Raw genomic sequence first — 25,804 nt, 5'->3', positions numbered from 1 at the left:
TATCAGTTTGTAGCCTGCGTGTTTACCGTAATAAAACAAGCTACGTGGGACGAACTGCTAGCTAATATCACCCTGGCTTACTGGAACACTCAGGGTTCCTCAGTGTAGCTCTGTGGGCGTGGAAATGTGGAAATCTAAGCTTATTGTAAATAACCGAAAGGCACTTTACTCACTCAAATGAACAGTTTTCAGGAGAGAAATCTGTGTCGATTAAAATCTAGCGCTCGTTTGACTTTTAAATATATATATATTTTTATTATTACAGTTTTGCTTATTTAACTTAGCTTAGCTTTACAGGTGCCGAGACCTGCTGAATTAGAAGGAATTAGAAGGCAACATCCCTTTTCCTTACTAGAGTCGCATAATGCGCCTTATAATCCAGTGCACCTTATGTATAAAAAATATAATAGTACAGAAAATAGACGTTTATTGATAGTGCGCCTTAAAATCAAGTTGGCCTTGTAGTGCAAAAAATACAGTAATGTGAATCTAGCAGTTGTTCTCTATATTGTTACAGAATTTCATAAAGAATGGACAATTAGAAATGCTCCAAAATTACTCAGAATTATTTTTTTGTGAGAGTAAGAATACAATGGTGAAAATGGACTGGCTGTAAAAATGAGTGTGAACCAGTTTACACAAAAATGAGTGACCCACCGAATTGCTGAATGGCACGGTCAGCACTCCAGGGCAGCTCCAGAGTCATATGAACCCGTCTGCACTGGTTATTCACCCGTCTGTCTGCCTGCAGAGAAATCCCTGAACTGGCTGCTTCAGAGATGATAGCCACCAACTACAGACAAAAAAAGAACAGAAAGAGAGAGAGAAAGAGAGAGGGGGAAGGGGGGGCAGAGAAAGAGAAAGAAAAAAGGAGAGATGATTGGAAATTGCTTCAAAGGTCTCGTAAATAATCTTTCCATGATGCGTACAGACAAAAGTTTTGTAATTAGTCAAGCTGAGCTGGCTGACAGTAGTCTGAATAAGCTTTTAACCCTCGTCTCACCTTGTCTCCGTTCATAAAGCGATCCTTCTCCTTGATGTTGATGTGGTCGATAGTGTGGCCCTGCTCAGCTCGAGATTCATACCGTACACTACCGTCTGGCTGCCGGACCACCCGCCCCTTACGGCCTGTCATCTGCACGCACACACACACACAAACACACAGGAATAGATGAAGAGAGGAATGTAAATCTGCATACATTTTCTGTAGTTTCCTACCTGTAGCAACAAATTCAGAATGCTACAGGCCTTACCTCAGCTACTCTCTCCGGACCTCCGAACTTATCTATAAGCTCATCCAGTGTGTTTAGAGGTAGTTCTTTTCCAAGCTCAGAGATTTTGTTCAGAAGACCCTGCTTTTTCTCTTCTAGTTGAGCTGGTGAACAAGAAAGAACTGTTAGAAATGTGTAAATACTATTTTCTGCAAATTAAATAAAAACTAAAAATCTTAACATTTTAAAATTGCTTTATAACATCTTCCAGTAATAGTTAGATTTCCATATGTTGGGCTAAAATATATTCATATACACTTAATATGCAATATAAAGAATAAATAAATAAATGTGTTTAATATAATAGAGTTTTATCTTCTTGAGTGACCAGGAAGACTGACCAGCATGCTCTGTGTAGAACATTTGTTTTAAATAATATGCCTCTGCTTCTTCTGTGTTACACTGTTCATAACAGTCATTCCGAACAGATTTTACTCATTCAGACAATTTAGAATTGTAGTTTTATGATTATTTTTTTATTTTTATTCCTTTTTCTCCCCAACTTACAAGGCCAATTACCCAACCCACTCATTACGACTCCACCTATCACTAGTGATGCCCCAACACCAGAAGGGTGAAGACTATAACATGCTTCTTCCGAAACATGTAAAGTTAGCCACCTTAAATTTTTGAACTGCTTCAAAAGAAGCGACTCGCTTCTGATACATCAGCTCACAGATGCCTTGTGCTGATTGACATCACCCTTTGGAGTGAAGAGGGGAAAGAGTGCCATATACCCACCCAGAGAGAGCAAGGCCAATGATACGACATGATAAGAGTTCAATTAACTATGTACACTATCTATGTACCAGCATGACAGTTGGTGTGGGTAACGAAGATGACATCATCGCTGTTGTCCTGGAGCGAATCAGGAGAGGAGTTGGAGTCGCTGTCCACTGTCTCAGACTCTGTGCTGCTGTCTTCGCTGATGTTAATGACCACTCTCCCATCTGCGGTCTGCTTTGGATACTTTGGGTTCCTGCCCCGGGGCTTTCCTACAACACGTACAGGTTTAACATTACACCTGAAATACCACACACACACACACACACACCTGCAGAGGAGGCTTTAGGTTTAGGGCCTAAAAATATAGGCGAGTTTTGTTTTGCTGATCTGATTGAAACATGTTTATCTGAACACAGAATATTTTAAGATAGTTTGCTTATTTTTAAGGATTTAGGAAAGTTTGTTGTTTTAAATTGTGATAATAATCAAAGTCCTACGTTTTCTCTTGGTTCCTGGTCCCTTTTCTCTTCTCTCTTTCTCTGAAGGGAAGTGCTTCTGGACTAGAGACTGGAATACACCCCTGGAAATACAGGAAGAAATACTTAAATTACCTAACTACCTAAATATCCATTCATACTTATAGACTACGAGTGCTATTCATTCACACTTATATTCTATATATCTATACAACATACGACAGCAACAACAAAAACTCTATTCAGCATTTCTGGCAGTGACATCAATGCCGGTAATAAAGCGGCTAAGAAAGGATGAGCCGCTTTATCAGACCATCGAACTGCAGCATCATCACAAATAGAACCGCAATGATTTAAAGATATCACAGATAAAAGTTTCAATCATTCAGAAACCGGTTCTACACTCACACTGTAGATGTGTATCTTCAAACAGTTCATTTATAAAGAGGAAGAGTGGGTCAAACCGTGGGGGAACACAGACATACTCACACGCAACACCGATACGCAGATATGCCATACTCACTCTGCAGCAGAGACGAATTTATCTAGATGCCCATCGTTCTCATCAAGAACCTCCCGGGTTCGAGCTTCCCCTGTAGACTGCAGCCCAATCACCACACACTACAGGAAATGATACAAGCAGAAGAGTTAGTCCACAAACAGTGTTATAGTTATAGCTCTACTATATCCACCAAATCTTCTTTAAATGCATGGCTGTGTATTAGCAGGAACCTGGTGTCCCACGACTGTCTCACTCATTCAGATAGTGATGCCACGTCACAAGGACAACTAGCACATAATAGATGCATCATTGCCGAAAAGCCAGCGCATTTGGAGGAAAGCGAAGCAGCAACTCGATTCTGATACATCAGCTCACAGACGCCTTGTGCTGATCCATATCACCCTAGGAGTGATAAGGGGAAAGAGCGGCCATCTACCCACCCAGAGACAGCAAGGCCATTTGTGCTCTCTCAGGGCTCCTGCAGCTAATGGCAAGCTGCATGACCAGGATTCTAACCAGCGATCTCCCAATCATAGGAGCAGCTCTTTAGACCGCTGGATTATTTGGCGCCCTGTCACACTAATTTTAATTTAAAGTCAATATTTTGTTTTTGAGAATCAATAGAGTATTGCAAAACTTAATATTAGTATAGTTTGATACAGCTCCTAAAAATGCTGAGTTTCTTTGATTTTACCAAATTAAAAAACTCTGGAATATAATTAAGAGGAAGATGGATGATCACAAGCCATCAAACCAAACTGAACTGTTTAAATGTTTGCACTAGGAGTAAAGGCATAAAGTTATCCAAAAGCAGTGTGTAAGACTGGTGGACGAGAACATGTCAAGATGCATGAAAACTGTGATTAAGAACCAGGGTCATTTCACCAAATATTGATTTCTGAACTCTTAAAACTCTATGAATATGAACTTGTTTTCTTTGAATTATTTGATATCTGAAAGCTCTGCATCTTTTTTGTTATTTCAGACATTTCTCATTTTCTGCAAATAAATGATCTATGTGACAATAGTCTTATTTAGAATTTGGGAGAAATGTTGTCTATAGTTTATAGAATAAAACAACAATGTTCATTTTACTCAAACATATACCTATAAACAGCAAAATCAGAGAAACTGATTCAGAACCTGAAGTGGTCTTTTAATTTTTTCCAGAGCTGTATATCAAGCTATCTATAATGATGAAAATGAAAAAAACAATAAACACACTATGTGATTTTCTCCATGACACCTACCTTGCCAGCCTCCAGCTCCCTATTGGCCAGCTCCACCAGACGGCGCACCTTGGCAGCGATGCAGAGGTATTTGAAAAAGCGCTGGTGGGACGACCAGAACTGACCCCACAGAGACTTCGTGGACACCATACCCAGCAGATCAGCAGCCTGAGTGAAGACCACCAAGGCCTCGGCCCACTGAGAGACACACAGAGAGGGTCAGATCAACTTCATCATTCACATTTACATTTATGTTATTCAGCAGACGCCCTTATCCAGAGCGACTTACAACAGTGCTTCGTTGTTACTTCAAATATCCATAGCTAGTGTGTAGACTAGGATCAAGAGATACACTGCGCCTTATCAGCAGTTAAGCTCAAATAAGTCTCAGGGGTCTCGACCAAGTCATGAACGAACTCTAGAGCAGTTTGCTCGTAGTGAGAACATGATCCAGTCTCGATCCAAAGTTTTGAGAGTGATTACTGTTTTTTACCCCTGCTAAATTGAACCGCACTATGGGTACAAACGAACCAGAGTCTGTTTTAACCAGACCGAATAGTGCTGGTGTGAAAATGCTCTTAGTCCAATATTAAGCTAAGCTAAAGGCATTGCCATATGGGTCAGCCAGATCTCTTCCTGTACCAGTTTTCTCAAGTTTCCAAGAGTATTTTAAAGGAAAGAAACATTCTCTGGCATCATCTGTAATTTCTCTAAAGAAAAGATGTTACTTTTAATAATTATCTGTTTTTAAAGAGTTCTCTGTGTTTCTGTCTTTTTCTAGTTATTATAATGATAGTCGGAATGTGCTGTGTTTCAGAACTGCTCTACATCAGACAAAGCCTTTGTAAATTGACATTCTTTAAAAATCCAGTTCCAAAGCTCTTCCAAAGAAATTAATCCACAGGATTTACATCATAGAAGGCATTATCACCCACGGTGGACAGCGCTTACAGTGGATGGTAATGATTGTGACTATAAGTGTCTGGCTAGAATTGTCCATGCAAACACACAAGAAACTCAAGCATAAATCCAATCCATATACAGAGCAGGAGGCTTTAATGCAACATTCTCAGTGTATTCTTAGTGTGGACGATACTGATGAAGTATGAAAATGTGAAGCAGAGATTCCATTCTATACTGTAGAAGTGAAAATGTGCCTGGTCGAGTGATGCTCACCAGTTTGGCAGCTTTGTTGTAGACGACTTTGAAGTCGTCATCCAAGCCGATCTCTACGATACGGAAGGAGACCCCTGAGAAGCTCAGCTGCCGCGCAATGTACATTCCGCTGACCTTCATGTCCATGGCGACAATCTCCATGGCCCCCACACCTCTATAAAAGCAGCATGATAAAAAGCCAATCAGATTCAATCTCAGTTTTCTTAAGCTGGATTTAAGGGGAAGATTAAGCACAAGCCAGTTTCTACAAACCTCTTCTCGACAGCATGGAGGAAGTCATCGAATGTCTTAAACGGCGTCCCTTCACCCCAGATCCCCAGACGGCTCATGTAGATCATGTTCTTTGGCTCAGAGGCACCTGAGGGACACAGGAACCTTCACCCTTCTGTTTCACCAGTGGAATAACATAGACTGACTTTTATAGTGAGGGTGTAAAACTCACCTGTGGCACTGGCATACACAACCCTGGCCAGAGGCAGCTTGCTCTGCAGGTCCAGCACAGCCTTGCCCATTTTGGTGGACGTGGCATTCTTGGCTTTGTGGCATTCGTCAAATATAATCTGAAGACACGCCTCTGTTAAGGCCAATGACGGCAAACTTCTTTTTCTTTTTTTTAGGATTTTTATCCCATTTTCTTCTCAATATACAAGGCCAATTACCCAACCCACTCATTAGGACTCCCCCTATCACTAGTGATACCCCAACACACCAGGAGGGTGAAGACTAGCACATGCCTCCTCCGATACATGTGGAGTCAGCTACTGCCTCTTTTTTCTAACTGCTGCTGATGCAGCATTGGAGAGTAGCATCACAGCGCACTTGGAGGAAAGCTCAGCGAGTCGGTTCCAATACAGCAGCAATACAGATGCCTCGTGCTGCTGGACATCACCCTTTGGAGTAATGTGGGGAGAGTGCGCCTACTACCCAACCAGAGAGAGCAAGACCAATTGTGCTCTTTCAGGGCTCCGGTAGCTGATGGCAAGCTACATGAACAGGATTCGAAATCCTGGCAAGTGGCAGCGCTTAGCTTGCTGGACCACTCGGAGCCCAGGATGGTAAATATCTAATAAATCTTTAAATACAGTGGGTTACAAAAGGAATCATACCCCTCGAACTGTTTCATATTTTGTCACCTTACAACCACAAACTTTTGTTTAGAGATTTTATTGAGATTTTAGGTGATAAACCAACACAAAGTAGCACATAATTGTGAAGTTGAACAAAAATGATACAGGGTTTTCAAAATCTAAATCAAATAAAGCCGCCTTTACTGTAAAACATCACAGTATAAAAATAACATTTTTATACTGTAAAATTCAGTGCAATCAACTGCCTTCAGAAGTCACTGAATAAGTTAATAAAATCCAGATGTGTGTAATTTAGTCTCAGTATAAATATAAACACCTGTTCTATGAAGACCTCAGTGGTTTGTTAGAGACACTAGTAAACAAACAGCTTAATAAAGATCAAGAAACTCACCAGACAGGTAAGAGATAAAGTTGTGGACAAGTTTTAAACGGTTGTAAAGGGTTAGGTTATAAAAACATATCCCAAGCTTTGAGCATCTTAAGGAGCACAGTTTAATCCATCATCCAAAACATGGAAGAAGTATTCTACAACTGCAAACCTACAAAGACATGGCCATCGTCCACCCAAACTGACAAACAGAGCAAGAAATGCACTGGTCAGAGAGGCAGCCAAGAGGCGCATGGTCACTCTAGAGGAGCTGCAGAAATCCACAGCCCAGGTGGGAGAATCTGCTCAAAGAACATCTATAAAATGTGCATTTCACGAAGCTAGCCTTTATGAAAGACAATGCTTCAAGTGCCGTTTACAGTTTGCCCCTTTACAGTCATGCAGGGGACACGCCATACACTTGTAAGAAGGTGATGGGGTCAGATAAGACCAAAGTTAGGCCTCCAAACTTTTGGGCCTAAATGAAAAACACTATATGTGGTGGAAAATTCTAAACACACCACCTCTATTGTGAAACATGTTAGTGGCAGCATCATACAGGGGTTGGGGTTTTGGGGTTCATGAATACGTTTGCAAGCCACTGTAGAATAATAATCAAATCATCAGCACAGACAAAAACACACTGAAAACACACACACACTTGGCGAGGTTATAAGAAGGATACAACTCCATCAAAGTCAGACCCACACCAGTCCAGGATCTGGTTGAGTCTGGTGCGGTGCTGGCCCCCTGCCTGGCTCTCTCCAATAAGAGCTGAGTAGGTTGCAAACAGGACCCCTTCTGAGGTAGCTGTATCTCCATACTTAATCTGACAGGACAATGTTTAAGAACATGAGTGCAAATGTACTGTTGCCTTAAATATACAATAGTATGCTGATGGAAATTAACAGAAGGTAACAGATGATTTTATAGAAACGACTGCAAACTCACTTTATTCAAGGCATGTACAAGAACATTGGGAGCACCGATGTCCTGAAGATCTCTTTCTGCATCATATTTGAGGTCATTGGAGACACTGAACCTGGACGAGGCAAAGGTTCAATAATCAGATGTATCAATTTGTCTACCACAGTATTGAGTGGTTCTGCGTGATTTTATCGTGACTATGACAAAGGATGGTTTACCACAGAGCTTTCTTCCTTCCCTTTAGGTAGTTCTCCAGAATGATGCCGGCCACCGTGCGGCCTTTACCCACTCCTGCTCCATCGCCTATGAGGAAGCCTGCTCTCTGGTTGTTCTGCAGAATCACCTCGTGTTGCTGCAGTGCAAAGAATAGTAAGAAAATCGAGGGTCTGCGGAACAATTGTGCCTAATGCAACTATGCTAAAAACTGATGTACCCAGCCAGCATACAGTCACACACAGCAACACAGAAACAGCTTATGATTAGAACTATGATAAGCTGTTTCTGTGTTGCCGTGTGTGAATGTATGCTGGCTGGGTACAACAGTTTTTAGCATAATTGCTATGAATATTTAAGTTGGTGAGAGTTGAATTTTATACAGTGCATATTATACATGCAATCTAAATACAGAATAATAAGAAAACTTTATTTGGAATTCTCTGTATGTAACATTTGCTATTTCAAGGTTTCATATACACCAGATTATAAGGCGCACTATCAATAAACGTCTATTTTCTGTTCTATTTGTTTACATACATTTTTACACAAGGTGAATCGAATTATAAGTGCATTATGTAACAATAGTAAGGAACAGGGCTGTCGCTATACTTTCCTTCTAATTCAGCAGGTCTCACCGCTGTAGGTTGTGTAAATAAGTTAAGACAAGCTAACAATAAACAATATATATATATATTTTAAAGTGAAATGAGTGCTGGATGTTAATCTACACAGATTTCTCTCCTGAAAACTGTTTATTTGGGTGAGTAAAGTGTTTCCATGTATTTACAGTAAGCTTAGATTTCCTGATTTCCACAACGCAAGTTGGTGCTACTAAATTCCACCCGACAGCGTTCCAGTAAACCAGGGCGATATTAGCTAGCAGTTTGTCCCACGTAGCTTGTTTTAACACGGTAAACATGCAGGCTACAGTCCGATATACGCACCTCTGCATGGCCAAAGAGCTAGCCCTTAGTGGGGTTAGCAGCTAATGCTAATACTGCTTCAGCCTTGGTGCTGGAGAAACTTCACTGAAACTCCTATATAATGGTGTACTTCAGCGGTGTGGTTTTATTGCTCCTTATAACCTGACTGGTAGAATTTGTATATAAGATGCACTGGATAATAAGGCGCATTGATGATTTTTGGGAAAATTAAAGTTTTTTTAGTGCACCTTATAGTGCGAAAAATACGGTATATGACAGCTAAAGGATCTAAGCTGACAAGATTATTAGTTGGAAAAACTGTATGTGGTTCCATTTTTGTTGGAGTAACTGTCTTTTACTAGATTTTTGAAACTGATGGCAGGATTTAATTGCATTCAACGGCCCACCTCATTCCAAAAGTAATGGATGGAACACTATATATAGTGTATATCATGTTTAATGATTTGTTATGAAGATACTGTTCATACCTGGCAGGCGTAGATGATAGCCTCTAGCTGCAGAGCAGAGAGCAGCCTATCGTTGATGATGTTTTCAGGAATGGAGAGTGTGTAAGTGATGTCAGGAGGAGGAACGCTGGACAGAGTGCTGGTCTCCACAACTCGGTCAGGGTGGGAATTGCCTATGGTAGCTGAAGAAAAAGAGTGATTGAGGAAAGAAAGAGAACCAATCAATTTAGCAAATAATTTGACATTTTATGTTGATAACCATAAATTGATTTTTCTGCATAATATATTATTCTCATTTCCACCTGTTCTTCAATGTCAGGACCCCACAAGACCACCAGAGAGCAGAATATTAAAAGATATTTAGGTGGCGGGTCATGTCCAGCACTGCATTAACACAGACATGGTGAATGTGTGTGTTAGTGTGTGTTACGCTGGTGTGCATGGAGCAAACACAGCAGTGCTGCTGGAGTTTTTAAACACCTCAGTGTCACTGCTGGACTAAGAATCATCCCTCTACCACATACAGTAAAAAAGTATATCTCAGGATCGTTGTGGGAAGTCAGCTTACATTTTGATGGTTTATATTCAGCGTAGGTGTCCACATGGCCCAGCTCCTCTGTTTCCTCTTCCTCAACCTCTTCTTCCTCCTCCGGCTGTGCGTGAAGTCTCTGCATTATTGACAGAAAACACAAAAGCTCCATCTATAACAGCTTACACAGATACAGAGCGCAGATCACCCACATATCCCATAACCAAAGTAAAAAAGAAAGCGAAAGCAAAGTGGATCAAAGAAACACTAGAACACGACCAGTCATATGAATAGCTTGGGCCATTAATTTAAAGAAGTCAATCCTAAATTGAGTTAAACATTGACGTAATTGTGCTAAATTTGCACTGCAACATAAACATATAAGTTGTCATATTTCAAGTTTTCATACTCATAAAAAAATCAGCAACTAAGTGCTCTTAACCCATTAACAGGCGTTGGCCCGTATACAGGCTACAGGTGCAGGTGATACAAACCCCTTTTTCTCTGCAGTAAAATAAGTTTTACTTATTTACTGCTACTCCTACAGGACAAGACTATCTTCTTCACTTAATAATTTTAAATCAACCCCAAATTCTTACATTTGAAAATAGACATAAAAACTAGACAACTGTAACGAAACTAAAGCTTTGGAGGACATGAACTGTTTGATTTATATTCAGCAAGGTAATTATTTTAAAATGAAATTCAGAAAAGAGCCAATTTTATGATTTTTATTCATTATATTTTGACAGTAGCAGATTTCCTTGTTATGTCCGGGGCTGAAAGCTAGAGGTGTGCCAAAAAATCGATTCACATAAGAATCTTGATTCTCATTTACTACGATTCAGAATCGATTTAAAATGTCCCAAAATCGATTCTGAGGGGCGGGTTTTAGACTGATTTTGGGCTGGGTATTTTTGTTGGACCTGGCAACCCTGGGGATAGGGCTTGTCCCTTCAAACGGAGATCTTCCAGACACACACAGAGCGTAGGTGTTTGAGAATCACCGGTAAGATGGCAGAACAAGCACTATATTACCTTAGATTAACGTGTAGTTTCAATGTTTTATGGCAGAATGCTTCATAACAAGCATAAAAAAGATCGCTAGTAGTTAGTTTCAGTAACTGTTAGCTAGCTAACTAGCTAACTTTCCAGTTCCACCTTAAATAACGCTACAGGTGGCAGCGGGCTGCAGCATTTAAGGCGGAACGGAAAAATACAATAAGCTAATCAGAGCTAATTTCAGCTCCTCATCACAGAGGAATTAAGGAATGGACAATATGAATTAATTTCTCCACCTCCTGCCCCCTTTCTGAAGAAATACAACGACCTTAAAGTTAACTAGTTAATCAGCAGCTGCTCCTGAACTTTAGCGCTTCACTGCTATCATCACATCAGCCCAGCAGCGTCACCTACACACCACCGCTAGTAGCCTGGTAATAAAGCAGTGTTATTTATTATTTATTTATTGTTCATTAACGTCATTGTGATATCCCAGTGATTTCTCTGTCACTGAGGACCCACATTCCTGCACATTTTATTGTTTTTGTAACACATTACTTGCTCCAGGACCAGTGTATATTATGGAGGGTTTTTTTTCAATAAGATTCATAAGCCAGAAGCAGAAATTTTTATAATTCAAATCGTTTTGAATCAAAAATCGATTTTGAATCGAATCGTGGCCCCCAAAATCGGAATCGAATCGAATCGTGAGATAGTAAACGATTCCCACCCCTACTGAAAGCGCTCCTATTTCTCACACACTCAGCTCTGCCTGCAATCTGCATCCTTCTACATTACTCAGGATGCACCACACACTGCCATTATACCCAATCCAGATCACCTGACTCTTCCAGAAAGTAAATCACCTGAGTACTAGCCACACGGTTTAGCCCTATAAAAGAGGCTCATTTGCTCTCAGTCATTGCTGAGTACTGACGGTGTTACTCTCTTATTTTAACCTTGCTTTGTATTGATCCGCATCTGCATGTGTCTGAGACCTGCTCAATTATGACAATTTTCAGTAATGTTTATATGTAATGTTGAAATAAAATCCTCAACATATAGCGTGTAATATCATGAGGAAACAGACATTTTTTTTAAAGTGCTTATTTGTTTATTATATTATGAATGTAATTTGTACTTTCTTTGCTCGGTTTAGGGTAAATCAATTTAAAATACAATAAAATTTAGAGTTTAAATTGTAAGTGATTAATCGGTTTTCCATTTAAACACAGTTTAAGAGTTTGAAATTACCTGAATGCCTGCCAGAGACGAAGTGCTGATCACAGCAGAGAGATCCTCTAAACTGTTCAAACCCTGAAACCTGGAATTGGTCTGAAAGGAAACAGAAGCAGCAGTGAAAGTAAATCAAGTAGAAAATGAAATGTAATTTCATGGGAAGTGTGAACGGTGAATCACGCGGAGCGTGTGCCAGCTTCTGAAACGCCGGCAACACAGTGCGAGAGCTACAGCGTAGGAGTGTAACAAACAATATCTTTCAGACTTCTGAAGAAACTTGTGGTGCTTTGTTCAGTGTCCGTGTGTGGGCTGGAGAGTGGGTGCATAAGACGAGCTTTACCTCCTGGGTCTGTGCTGGTGTATTGATGTCCCATATGGTCGGAACTGTTCCCAGGCTGTCGGGCAGCAGCCCCGGTGCAACCGCATGATCAGACAGGGAATCGGGAGGACAGGAGAAGAGTGTGGAGCTGGACAGATCATCTAAACAGGAGAGGTCCTACACAGGAGACACAGAGAGAAAATATTACAGAAACCACTTTAAAAGCAAAACTACAATCACAATAGTACAATAGAATACAACAACCCATCTGTTGTACTCAACACACACACACACACACACTTACACTAGTGACCTACTGCCTTGCTTAAGGGCACCTTCAGCAACAAAACTTTTCTCTAACCTTTATTTTTGTATTACAAAGCACAATATTGTATTGCTCTGTATTGTGTTGAAATGTATTGTATTGTACTATACTGTATTGCACAGTATTGTACTGTAAAACAGAGATCATTTACAGTGGTTAATTAATAGCTGCTTCCTGAGTGCACCCAGAGAGCTCCTCTACAGTTCACCTTCTTCCCCTGCTGCTGAGTGCACATTTTACTCAATTCTATTACAATCGATTACAATCAATTTTACATTGGCAATGGTGCTTTTTCACACCCTCCAAACCAGTGCACAACCAATACACCAGCAAATGAGTACAGAAACACACGTCAAATGTGGGTCTGTGTTGGCCCACAATTCAGGCTCAACAAATTTCTTTAGAACAGAGAACTCTATATAACCATCAGGACCTCAGGCATTCCTTATATTTATGGTATTTGCTTCCATATGTATAGCACACATAATCCAAGTAAACAAGTGTTTCTCAGATATTTCAGGAACTGCACTGAAATGTGGACTGCCAGCAGGTTCCTGATGACTTTGGTTCAGCAGAAAGAACAACAATCCTGTGGTGGACTAGCTTTCAGCTTCTGCCGCTGCTGGGCTGCACTGACACGGCTCCCGAGTGACAGGGGACTGAAAGATATACGAGTTTTACAGTAAACAGCCTGCTGATTTATGGAACGGAGTGGCAGACCTGACCTCATACATACAGGATCAAATAAACAGTGAAAAGCCCAATCTAAACATACAGCACCAGTCAGAAATTCAGTGGGGTTTTTTTTTTCATTATTTTAACTATAAAGAAAAACATATGGAATTACCGTATTTTACTAAACAAAAAAGTGTTAAACAAACCAGAATGTGTTCTATTTTTTAGATTCTTCAAAGTAGCAACTCTTGCGCTAAGATGACAGATTCGCACATTATGTGTTCCTTTATAGTCTGGATGACTTTAGCATTAATTTGCAATGTAGGAAAAAATTGGTTGACTGGTACTATATTAGCGTCAATCTTTTTTTTAAATAAGTTCCAATAAAAGTTAATGTAATGTAACATTATTTTATGTACAGTTATTTGGAGCCTTTCTTTTGGTCCATTCATAGTGAAAGTCTAGTAAAATATAAAGAAAGAAAACACAGCAAAAAGTGAAAAACAGCAGAAATTGAAGTTTTATGATTTTATGGTGACCAGCTCAGGAGAAGCAATGCTGACTACTTAATCTTGAAGGACAAAGCACTCAGCTAATCAGGGCTTTGTGTGTGTGTGTGTGCGTGTGTGTGTTTTTACATCTGACGAGCTACAATTTCCACTGACTTCCCAAAACATGATCCTTCACACCATAATTCAGTCCATTATTAAATAATATTCAAAATGAACTATTGTTAAAAAAAGAAGTAATACAAAGATGTAATTATTGATTTTTTTTACATTGGTTTATTTAAAACTAAATTACTTGCCACTGTTCTGATTGAATAAACAGTGAAATGTACTTTTACCTTCTAAAATTTGATAAAAAATCATCTTCACAATTTCGAAATACATTGATTTGTAACTTGATCTATACTGCAATATTTAATGTTTTGCCAAAATTCTGTCTATATACAGCCGTATTCTTTAATGAATCTAACAGCCCAAAAATATGTTTAATAAGCCAAAACAAATGTGTTCTTGTTTACAGTCTGTTTAATTAAGTAAATACCCAAGAACTGTATATTAAAATGAGCTTCAGTACAGGATGTGACTTATTTACACTCATCTACATCTCACCTACAAGGTGTGTCTGGAATTTTGCAGAGAAACCCTTAATATGTTTTTCCAGGCTAATCGTACCAGTCATAAGACAAGCCTACCATACATTACACTAAGATGCCTCATACTGCACACACACTTTATTCACTATTATTAATTAACTATAATTATAATCAGGATCATGATCACCACCTCAGATCGGGATGTGAAGATTGGTTAATGCCCATTCCGCCGTTAATAAAAATCAAATTCCACGAAAGCCTTCCTGGCCTTTACACAGAAGAATAACCCCTGGGGGCAGTGAGGTGTGGCTGTGCTCGAGGAAAGGTGTGTGCCAACTGTGGGAACGCTCAGAGAAACACCAACCAATAACAGCTCTGACTCAAACTCCAGCAGCCTGTTTGTTCCTGTTGCAGGAGGACAGAATGCGTTCTCCTGCTGCTCTGGTTCTGTGGAGGTCAGGGATATTCGCAGAGAGGGGGTAATAAGCAGTAAACACATAGCTGATGCACATCTTGTATGCTTGTGTGAACATTCTGCTCAGAAAAAGGTGCAGAAGTTTACACCAATTTTTGCCTAAGATTTTGCATTTAGATGCAGGTAGAAATAATGTCTTCCTAAAAAAGGGTTATTAATTGAGGGAATGACTATATACAGAAGACCTGTAGTAAATAGTTGGTTGCCATGTTTACCAAAAAAGGTTCAAATAATGAATGTGGCTCTTTTTTAAAACCTTTCTTCGACATATTATACAGCTAAATGTGTACTTAAAATGTCAGATATAAACATTGTGGGTCAAAAAAGAGCTTCGTAGGCTGTCACTTACTCACTAAGGGAAATGAGGACAATTTCTAAAAGTTTGGTTTTGCGTCAGACAAAAATCATCCTAAAACCAGAGCTGTTCTCAAGCTAACGATAAACCGCGAAGTGGCGGCACACTCTCAGGAGAAGTCTATTACGGTAAATTCAGCAAAAAAACAAAAAAAAGAGCACAAAAGGGTACACACTTTCTATAGCAATCATTTCTAACCCAGAAAACCATAACAGCTACACTAACAGCCCAAGCTGGACAGCACAGGTCAGTATAGTGGCCTCCTATAGTCCTCCTATATTATGGGGCTTCTAACTGACATAATGCTAAATCTCATTTTTACTACAGTGGCTTAAAACAAGAAAGCCTGTGGTCAGAAGAGTCCCCCCGCGTTCTCAGAGCATGTTCCTCTTCCACTTCATCCTCTCCAGTCAGTCACTGCTTAAACAAGCACTTTATGTTTCCCAGCAGTGCGCTCAAAAACCACATTTGCCCATATATAGACCTCCTTTTCACAATCCATCGGGGACGTGATACAATCTGCAGCAGTGTTTTCTTCACTGACCGACACTGAAAACACGGACGCAGCACTGACAACATGTTTTAGTCACGTTTTCTAGCAGTTCAACACAGATGTTGAGGATAAATTCCTTTTATTGAAGCTGTGCTGCAAAAAAAAAACAACAAAAATAACACTTTGACAGAAACACTGATGACTAATGGCTTTTGTTGGAGCTAAAAGAAAAGGGCAGCTCTACTAGACACTGTATTGGTAGAATACACTACTGTATTTGTTTAAGTATTTGATTGCATTCAGTGACTAGGCCAGGATTGATTGGATGATCAACACCTGACCCCAACTCATCCCAAAAGTATTGTCTGAAGCACCATCCATATTCCACAGAACACAGTTCCACTACACAAAATGCCATGGAAATTGATTTATGCTAAATATTGATTTATTGATTTTCTGCTCCAGAGAGTTATATTCTATATGCAACAAGCAATATGTCTCTACACAGACAAGTCAATGGTGTTTTGGTGTGTTCTTGCACAGCTGCATCAGCAATTGGTGCAACTTTAAGTAAATAAACGCATTAATTCAACAAACATTCACACACGGGCCAATTCCAACAATTATGTTATCAACCATTTTTGGTTATTGGAACATTTTCTGAATGTTACAGTTTACGTTCTTAGAGCAGTTAATCTGTCAAGTTTTCTGGATGTTCTTAAAATGTTTTCATTCAAAGTTTTTAATGTTCTGGCAACGTTTCTGCAACATTGCTTGCTTGTGTCTATGTTTTAATTTTTAGTTTTGGGAATGTTGCTTTTTACTTAACGTTTCAACAATGTTAGTGTCGTCAAGTTGTGATGCAAACCATTATTGTAACACGTCGTTTCAGAAAGTTTCTAGAACATTACAAGCTAAGTTGCCAAATGTTGTTATAATGTTTTCCTTGTCAGCTAGGCCAACATGTAAAATGTATACATGACCTCAATTGCTCAGCTGTATTTAAAACTGTGGTTTGTACTTCTATTTGATTTATTTAGGATTTAAACTTTCGATTAAACATTGATGGTTAAACATTTTTAACAATTAAAGGTTCACTGCTTGTTAAAAGTAATGTGTTATTACTTTATTATGACACTGTTTTACCATTACATTTATAGCATCATGGCATTACTATTTAAACACATCGGGCAGTTTTAAAGGAGATCTTTCAATAGAAAATCTCGCTGTTCAGAGTTGGGTATATCAGCCTGAAGTCTGCATGTTTACTGTGTTAAAACAAGCTAGATGGAATGAACTGCTAACTGATAGCACCCTGAATCTTACTGAATCTTTCAGGGTTCCTCAGTGTAGGCCTATCATGCAGCATTTACTAGCACTAAAAGCTTTATTCACCCAAATAAACAGTTTTCAGGAGATAAATCTGTGTAGATTAACATCCACCACTCCATTACAGTTTTGTTTTCTTAGGGACACCCATTGCTAATGATGCTTAAAATGCGCCTTATAATCAGGTGTGCCTTATATATGAAAATAGACCAGTGCCTTACAATGCCTTACAGTTTGTAAAATATGGTAGGCATAATCCCGGTCTAGGAAACTACTCCATAATGCATTAGGCAGCAAGTAAACAGCAAATTAACTGTGACGACTTGATGACTGAGTCAGTATGCTAACATTAGCCTTGATGCCAGATACCACAGATACATTCAGAGATCTTTAACAGGTCAGAGCTGCACTGGTTCACTCAATATACGGCAGGTGGTTTTAATGATATGGCTCACTGATACATTACAGGGCATCTCAGGAGAAATCCTAATGTGACAAACGCTTCCACACCACAGTTACACTTAGCGCGCCATTTCCCAGAGTCCCTGGAGTGAGAAGATTCTGTTCGTCTAGACACACTAAACACAGCTATAATAACAACAACAGCTCGAGCTCTATTCGCTATAAGGAAATCAGAGACAGTAAAATGCTGCAGCTCCGAGTTCTTTAACTCTTCACTTCCTGATCCTGCTTCACATCGTCTTCTTCTCTGACCACAGGCATGGGAGCCGAGGCTTCCTGGAAGAGGCAGCCACTCTGGCACTTCTTCCCCGCTGAGCCAGCACAAGGGAATCCCCTCATATTCCAGAGCCAGGAAATGAGGTAAAGACACTCTGCTTTTTCCCACACAGATATGCCTCATTTTGGTCATCGTGAACAATTTGGAAATCAAATATCCATATATGTTTTAACTTTAAAGTCAGCAAAACATACCTTTAAGGTTTATCAGAAGTTCCTCTTTTAGCTTTCAAAACTGTTTAGTGGTTTTAGGCCTCAAATACAGTATTATAAATTCTTTCTCTTAACAATAGGTTCAAGTTTTTACTGTAGAAATGTGCAGATTACACTGAAACAGATGCAGGTAAAATAAATACTAAAAAATAAAGAGTTTCTTCATTTAAAGTAGATGAGATCTTATAAAAAGCTAGTTAAAAAGCGCAAAGCCAGTGTGCGTGCTCATTTCCATCACAAGGCTCAACTGAATTACCACACACAGCATTGCTGCTGGAGTTTTTAAACACTTTTAAACACATCTGTTGCTGCATAGTTTGCTGCATTGGTCATCCACTAGTCCCTAATCAGTGGGCACACAGAATGCTGCCCACAAGACAGCGCCTACAAGACACTGCTAAGAGGACGCTGTTGGTGGATAACATTAGATTAGATTAGATTAGATAGAACTTTATTAATCCCAGAGGGAAAGTCAGTTATTACAGCAGCACAGTTACAATAAGAGCAAAGAACAATAATTATAAAGTATCACAAGTAATGAATATATAGAATAGAATAGGTAGAATTAAAAAGAATTAAAGATATGAAATATAACACATTATAAAAGCTATAGATATATAATTTACATAATATGCGTAAGTTATTGACATAAATATTATGCAGAAATTGTGCAGTAATGGACTAGTGTAAATATGCACAGTGGCTGTGCTCTGTGATAACATTAATATTAACAGTATAAACATTAATGTACAAATATGTGCAAAATGTGCATAAATATAGTACAAAGCACTGTATAAAAAAGTAGGACAAAGTGACAGTGCAGAATATTAGAGATGTTATAATGTCCAGCTGGTGCAAATTGAGCAAGAACTAGTTAGTCCTTGTTATGTCGGTACAGTAAAGAGCTGTTGTACAGTGTAATGGCTGTCGGTATGAATGATCTCCTGTAGCGATCTTTGCTACAGCGGAGCTGAATGAGTCTATTGCTGAAGGTGCTCCGCTGTGTGACCAGTAGATCGTGAAGAGGATGTGCTGTGTTGTCCAGTATAGCAATAAGCTTTTTAAGTGACCTTCTTTCCACTACCACTTCAAACCCCTCCAGTGAGCAGCCCAGAACTGAGCTGGCCTTCCTGATCAGTTTGTTGAGCTTCCTGGTATTTCCTTGTCTGATGCTGCTTCCCCAACAGACTGCCGCAAAGAAAATAGCACCAGCAACAACGGACTGGTAGAAAATCTCCAACATCTTGCTGCACACATTGAAGGACCTGAGCCTTCTCAGAAAGTAGAGTCTGCTCATCCCCTTCCTGTACACAGCCTCCGTGTTGGCCTTCCAGTCCATTTTGATATCCAGTAGAACACCCAGGTATTTGTAGGAATCCACCTGCTCAACATTCTGACCCATGATGGTAACAGGACTGGCTGTGGACCTCTTCCTCCTGAAGTCCACCACCATCTCCTTGGTTTTGGCCACATTGAGGATCAAGCGGTTCCTTGTACACCACTCAACAAAGCTGTTCACCAGGTCTCTGTATTCTCCTTCCTGTTCATCCTTTATGCACCCGACCACCACGGAGTCATCAGAGAATTTCTGAAGGTGGCAAAGGTCAGACCTGTACTGAAAATCAGTGGTGTACAGGGTGAAGAGGAAGGGGGAAAGCACAGTTCCTTGTGGAGCGCCGATGCTGCTGACCAGACGATCAGACTGGCAGGTTCCAATCCTGTACTGTACTGACAGGTGAGATTTATATGCATGATTCTACACAGTTTCTTCACCGTACTTGTCCATACAGTGTCCAAATGCTTACAGCTATAAAGGCCAAATTCTGTTCCAGACTGACCTCACTAGAACCAGATAATTAACACTTTCCACAGAACTGAAGCAACCTGTTAATTTCTGCGTGCACGAACTTCCTCAGAAACAAAGATTCATGAATCATAAGTCGAATACAATCGAACTGTTGTAGAAATGCTGACAGTGAGGTGGGGCTCTCTGTTTTTGGTTTAATAAAAGCTGAAGAATGCTGTTATATTTGCTAGCAATGAGGCACTAAGTGTGTTTTAACAGTCAGTCAGGTTTGTTTGCTGGCCATTAGAATGACTCTATATCATAGATTGGAGGCTCTTTGGGTCTTCTGTCATTGAAACACTATATTTGTTGTTCTGGTTGTTCTGGACTCAACAACATAGTTTGGGGGTTCTCCAGGTATTCTGTCAATGCAACTTTACATTGTAATTCCAAAGCATGGTTTTCTGTCCATATTAATGTCTCTACTGCATGGTTTGGACGTTCTCTGTGTTTTAAGTCATTGCAACACTACATTGTGTGGTTTGGAGGCTCATCTGCAGGCCATCAGAGTGACTCTAAAACATAGTTTGGTGGTTCTACAGGTATTCTATCAATATACATTGTGATTCGAAGGCTTGTTTTTTGGCCATACAAATGACTCTACATCATGGTTTGGAGGTTCTCTGTGTTTCAAGTCATTGCAACACTACATTGTGTGGTTCGGAGGCTCATCTAATGGCCGTCCAAGTGACCCTACAACATAGTTTGGAGGATCTCCAGGCCTTCAATCAGTGCACCGTAATTCGAAGGCTTGTTTGCTGGCCACCAGATGGACTCTGCACCGTGGTTTGGGGGCTCTCCAGACCTTCTGTTGATGCAAAAGAAGGTCTTCTGTCATTGTAACACTACACTGTGGTTCAGAGGTTCATTTACTGGCCACCAGAGTGACTCTTCAACATATATTGGATGTTCTCCAGACATTTCACATTGTGAATTAAAGGATTCTTTACTGTCCATGTAGAGTGACTCTACGTCATGGTTTGGAGGCTTTTCAGGCCTTTCTTAGTCGGCGCAACACTACATAGTGTTTCAGAGGTTTTGATGAACTCGCTGTTGAAGAAACTCCACATTGTGGTTTAAAGGCTCGCTGGGTTGACATTGTGGTTCTGAGGCTTGCTAAGCAATGTCTATGCGACTCTACATCTCAAGTCAGACTTTTACTGGGCTTTCTTTTACGGCAACTGTACACTGAGGTTCAAAGGCTCGCTAAAAAAGTCTTCTACATGATTATTACATTTCAGATGTTTGCTGGCCTGGCAAACAGAAAAACTTTACATTGTGGCTCGGAGACTCTCCAGACCTGCTGTCTCAGTGACTCTACAGTGCAGCTTGGAGGTTCCACGGGTTGACTGTAGAAGAAACTGTACATTGTGGTTCTGAGGCTTGCTAAGCAAACCATCTGTGTGACTCTAGATCCAAAGGTTCAGAGGTTCGCTGGGTTGGTCATCAGAAAGACTCTACATTGTTGTTTAAAGACTAAACACTGTAGTTTGGAGAATTGCTGGACTAGCTGTTGGAGTGACTTTGCACTGCTTTCAGGCCTCCTGGTCTGGTCTAGAAGTGACTTTCCACAGAGAGAGCCCTTCCCTCACTCATAGGGACTCAACTGGGATTCATGGCACAGTCTGGGAAGTGTGCAAGTCGCACTTTTGGTTGTTGCTGTTTATTGGGAGTTTCGGCAAGAACTCGAACTTTTAAGCACTGAATGTGTAGAATGTGCAGCCTATTGGATGCATACTGCTCCTGAACTCTATGACCTCCCTGCTGACTGCCTCTCAGCAGAGCTCCTTTTCACCTTAAAAAAATAAAAAACACAAATGATTTCATTCTTTCAAGTCTTGGAGGTGGTGGTGTTCTGCGGTAACCCCGGCCTGTTTTGAAGGCTCTGTTTGCTTTGGGTTGGGCTGAGGGAAGGAACGCGAGAGAGAGAAAGAAAAAGAGAGAGAGTGAAAGAGAGTGAAAGAGAGGGAAAGTGAGCGAAACGCTTTGCAAAGGTCTTCGAGAACCATCAGTGCAAACAGTCCCAACAGCCAAGCCTGGCTATGGCAACACAAGCATTGCCAAAAGGGCCGAACTAACCTGGTGTTAGCTCTCTGTGAGCCACAGTTCTGGTGCTGTGTGCCAAGAGGAAGCAAAACAGAGGGTGTGTGTATATGTGTGTGTGTGTGTCTGTGCGTTTTGTGTGTTTGAGTATGTGTGGTGGGGGTTGGGGGGATAAGTGACGCTCTGCAGTCTTTGGGGACCACCCGTAGTGTTTCTCTAACCGTTAGCCAGCCTGTATGAACCCTGTGAGGTTTGGAAAAGAGGAAATCCAGGCACATCTGAACAAAACAGAGCCAAAAGATCAAAAAGAGCAAAGTGGTACTTTCTGCTCGTCATCAGGAAGATGAGCAAAGTCGGTGGCGCTCGGTTCTTTTCGCTGGGGGGATGTTGGAGGCACGTCAGAGGAACGGCTGACGCTAATACTCCTCCTGTGAAATAATGCTTCACTATTACAACAATGTGTCAGGTTACACCACACAGCAGCGCCTGACACTTACTGAGCGCTCCAGACAAATAGTGACGGGAAAACAGCAGACCACTAACAGCCTCATCATCACCCACCTCGCTATCACCACCAGAGCTTCCTGACACATCACAGCACATCTTTAATCACCTTCTCTGACAGGTTCCGCCTCAAACTGCTGATCGCACAGATTTTAAACAGGATAGAACATCAGCAATACTTAAAAAAAGGAGTGAAATAAAGTCAAAAGCAGAAAAAAGTAGGGTAAATAACAGAGATGAACTTAAACTTAAAGTAAAGTAAGTAAAGAAGTGTGCAGAACAATAAACAACGTGACAAGAAAAGGAAAAAAAAAAACTCTACAAGTTTCTGAAGCATGACTTGTATGTATTCATAAAGCAGGTTGATCCAGTTGATCGAGTTGGACTAAAAATATATCTTTATTACTGTCAGAAGTTGGGGAAAGTATTTAAAGTATCAGAGTAACAGTGCTGGCCTGGGCTTCCCAGAAGCCCCTCAATAAAAAAAACATTTATAAATGGTAGAGCGAGCTTCACACAGAACTCTCTCTCTCCACTGAGATCTACTGAGATTTACTAAGACCAGTTAAGATGAGACACTTGGTTTAGCTTAGCATTAAGATGCTTTTCATGGGAAAAAAATTCACTCTCTCTCAATCCAGGGATCCAGTAGTGAAGATAAACCTAGCAACCTAGCAACTTCAACTCAGCAAAAAAAGACATTTAAAAAGTACAAAATAAAAGTCTTAAGTCTCTTAAGCTTGACTTCAGTCAATTTTTAAAAAATCTATTTTATATAATGTTATTTCAGTGGTAGAGTGAGGTTCACACTAAACACTTTCTTTCAATCCAGGGAGCTAGCTGTGAAGATGAACCCAGCAATAACAAAACCACTACAACTCAAGTCAAAAAATACATTTAAAAAGTACCAAAAAAAAATTCTTATTGCAAAAAATAAGAAGTCTCTTAGCATAACGATTATCAATAAATGGTAGAGCGAGCTTCACACTTAATATTCTTTCTCTTTCTCTCTCTCTCTCTCTCTCTCTCTCGGACTACCAGTGAAGATGATCTTAGGAATATTTTAAGAATGATTTTAGAATGATCTTAAGAATGATTCTGTTGAAAAAAACTTGATCCCAATCAAAATGAAATACCAAAATACAAAATAAAAGTTTCACACTAAACACTTCCTCTCTCAGTATATCAGTGAATATAAGGAAAAAAAAGCTCCAATCAAGAATAAAGGCAAAAAATACAACTTAAGAGTCCCTGTTAGCACAAAGATAAATCATAAACAGTAAAGCAAGCTTCACTCTGAATGGTGTCTCTCTCGTTATTTCAATATAGATGATTATTTCAATTATTTGGGTGAAAAACACATGACCCTAATCAAAAGCAATTGAGCATCACATTGAATACGCTCTATCAGTTCGTTTGGGACAACTTGACCAATCAAAAATAAAGACAAAAAATATAGAAGACAGGGTTTCTTAGCACAGAGATCATTTATATACGGTAGAGCGAGCTTTACACTGAACACTCTCTCTGACAATGAGAAAAGGAGATGCTTTGGAAAAAATATATTAATAAATGATTGAGCTTTAAACTGAATAATCTCTCTTTCTCTCTTAAGGAGAGTCTTAAGGAGATTGCAGCAGTTTGATACTTTTGGGAAAAGAAAGACGAGACAAAGACGCACAAGACAGAAGTTACAGAAAAAACACATAAACGAGACCACCCAATGCTATTTCTGATGCTATGTAGACCACTTCATTGTAATCAGGAGGATCAATCTGACCTGAAATCATCTTCTCAGTGGCAAAATATCAGAAAGAATAACTGAACCAAAATAGATAAAAATAAACAAAGACCAGACAGAGTATTGTTACACATTTGTTTTGCATGACACTGTTGGAGCACAGGTGTCCAAATGTGTGCGTGCTTCTCAAAGCGCCTTACATCATCAGCCTCTTCCAGTAAGGCACACGCCTCGCCTTAAATTCAGGCCTAAAATAGACCAGTTTGCCCAATGTTTGCTGACAGGCCAAGCCTGCTCTGTGTCTGGAGAATCCCTAACTTAAGAAGTAAGAAAGTAAAAGTTACAGGTGACAGAACTTGTTAGTGGTACTTTCTGGTGGTTTTAACCTGCAGTCCCATTTGGAAAGCGGGCTGCTTATTCCAGAAGATCCACAATCACTCCATTTAGCTTCAGGCTATGTCTACACATCCAACATATCCAGATATGTTAAAAAAAAAACTGACACATTCCTCTCATTTTTTAGTTTTGAGAATTTTCCTGTCCACACAAACACAAAACAATCTTAAATGAGCATGCTAACCCTGCATGGAGCGATACTATCTCATCTAAAGAGAGAGATTCAGTCCCAAATTACACACTTCTAACTATATAGTCTAGTGTGCAATTCATGAAATTAAGGAAAATCATTATAAACAGAGCATTATATTTTGGTAAAAGAGTAAAAAAGTGTTTTTATTTGTTTATATGTTGAAACAGGAAATATCATGTAGAAATTGTAGTTTTATGACCTATGTTTAGGGACGCAATGGGAAAAAAAAACAACAACATTTTTGTCTGGAACTGAAATCAAACTTTTTCCACTATTGCATAAACCAAATAGCCTAAATGTCTTTGTCCTGCTTTTAAAGAAAAAAATGATCGTTCACTTTTAATAAACCTAGATAGAAAGTGCTTTTCTTGCTGTTTTGGTGCACCTTTATTTATGTATTTCACTATGAGAAAACAGAGATTTAATATTCCACCAGAAACATGCACGCATTATTTGGTCAGCTTTTTCATAAATCTCTGCTTTTTTTCAACATCTGCACGAAAACATTGAAAACTGAAACTGACGATTTTGGCCCAACTGAAGACTAAAATTAAGACAACAACCTCCACGTCCTTAGTAAGAATGAATTAGGACTTAGGACTGGGTCAACGGCTTGTTCTCGTCATTACGTTCACAACAGTATCTCCTTATGTTCGATTGTGCACTTTTGGAAGTGTGGCATTATATTTTATAATTTTGTATGAAAAGTGCTTCTGCGTTATCAAATCCTGGATTTCTGATCAAATGCAATAGAAATAGATTGACGTGAATTTTCAAGTCAAGATTCTAATTATTCAGATTTCGTTGTCTGCGCAGACTGCGCAGAATCCGAGAAATGCTTGCTTGTGTCCACCTCTTACTGGAACTCAGAGATGATTGCCATTCGTCACGTTGATTACCAACACAAACAGACTTGGGA

The 25,804-nt window shown here is 39.8% G+C and overlaps 1 protein-coding gene across 3 annotated transcripts in view; it reads right to left on the bottom strand.

The window, feature by feature from the left end:
• The window catches only part of si:ch73-63e15.2 (protein strawberry notch homolog 2), a 97,105-nt gene that overhangs the window by 16,149 nt on the left and 55,152 nt on the right, over positions 1 to 25,804 (bottom strand). For all 3 annotated transcript variants that reach the window (XM_007252641.4, XM_022669612.2, XM_007252642.4), the window contains 17 exons: positions 12,479 to 12,634; positions 12,154 to 12,234; positions 9,937 to 10,036; positions 9,390 to 9,550; positions 7,981 to 8,114; positions 7,787 to 7,877; positions 7,521 to 7,664; positions 5,823 to 5,940; positions 5,633 to 5,738; positions 5,381 to 5,534; positions 4,226 to 4,402; positions 2,997 to 3,094; positions 2,495 to 2,577; positions 2,081 to 2,266; positions 1,254 to 1,375; positions 1,004 to 1,135; positions 658 to 793 (listed from right to left, as the gene is read on the bottom strand). In XM_007252641.4, the coding sequence (XP_007252703.3) occupies positions 658 to 793; positions 1,004 to 1,135; positions 1,254 to 1,375; positions 2,081 to 2,266; positions 2,495 to 2,577; positions 2,997 to 3,094; positions 4,226 to 4,402; positions 5,381 to 5,534; positions 5,633 to 5,738; positions 5,823 to 5,940; positions 7,521 to 7,664; positions 7,787 to 7,877; positions 7,981 to 8,114; positions 9,390 to 9,550; positions 9,937 to 10,036; positions 12,154 to 12,234; positions 12,479 to 12,634 (2,179 nt within the window). The remainder of the gene's footprint in view (positions 1 to 657; positions 794 to 1,003; positions 1,136 to 1,253; positions 1,376 to 2,080; positions 2,267 to 2,494; positions 2,578 to 2,996; positions 3,095 to 4,225; positions 4,403 to 5,380; positions 5,535 to 5,632; positions 5,739 to 5,822; positions 5,941 to 7,520; positions 7,665 to 7,786; positions 7,878 to 7,980; positions 8,115 to 9,389; positions 9,551 to 9,936; positions 10,037 to 12,153; positions 12,235 to 12,478; positions 12,635 to 25,804) is intronic.

This window comes from Astyanax mexicanus, chromosome 16 (assembly GCF_023375975.1).
Source record: "Astyanax mexicanus isolate ESR-SI-001 chromosome 16, AstMex3_surface, whole genome shotgun sequence".
NCBI lineage: Eukaryota > Metazoa > Chordata > Actinopteri > Characiformes > Acestrorhamphidae > Astyanax > Astyanax mexicanus.
This window is presented reverse-complemented; position numbering and strand designations above follow the sequence as displayed.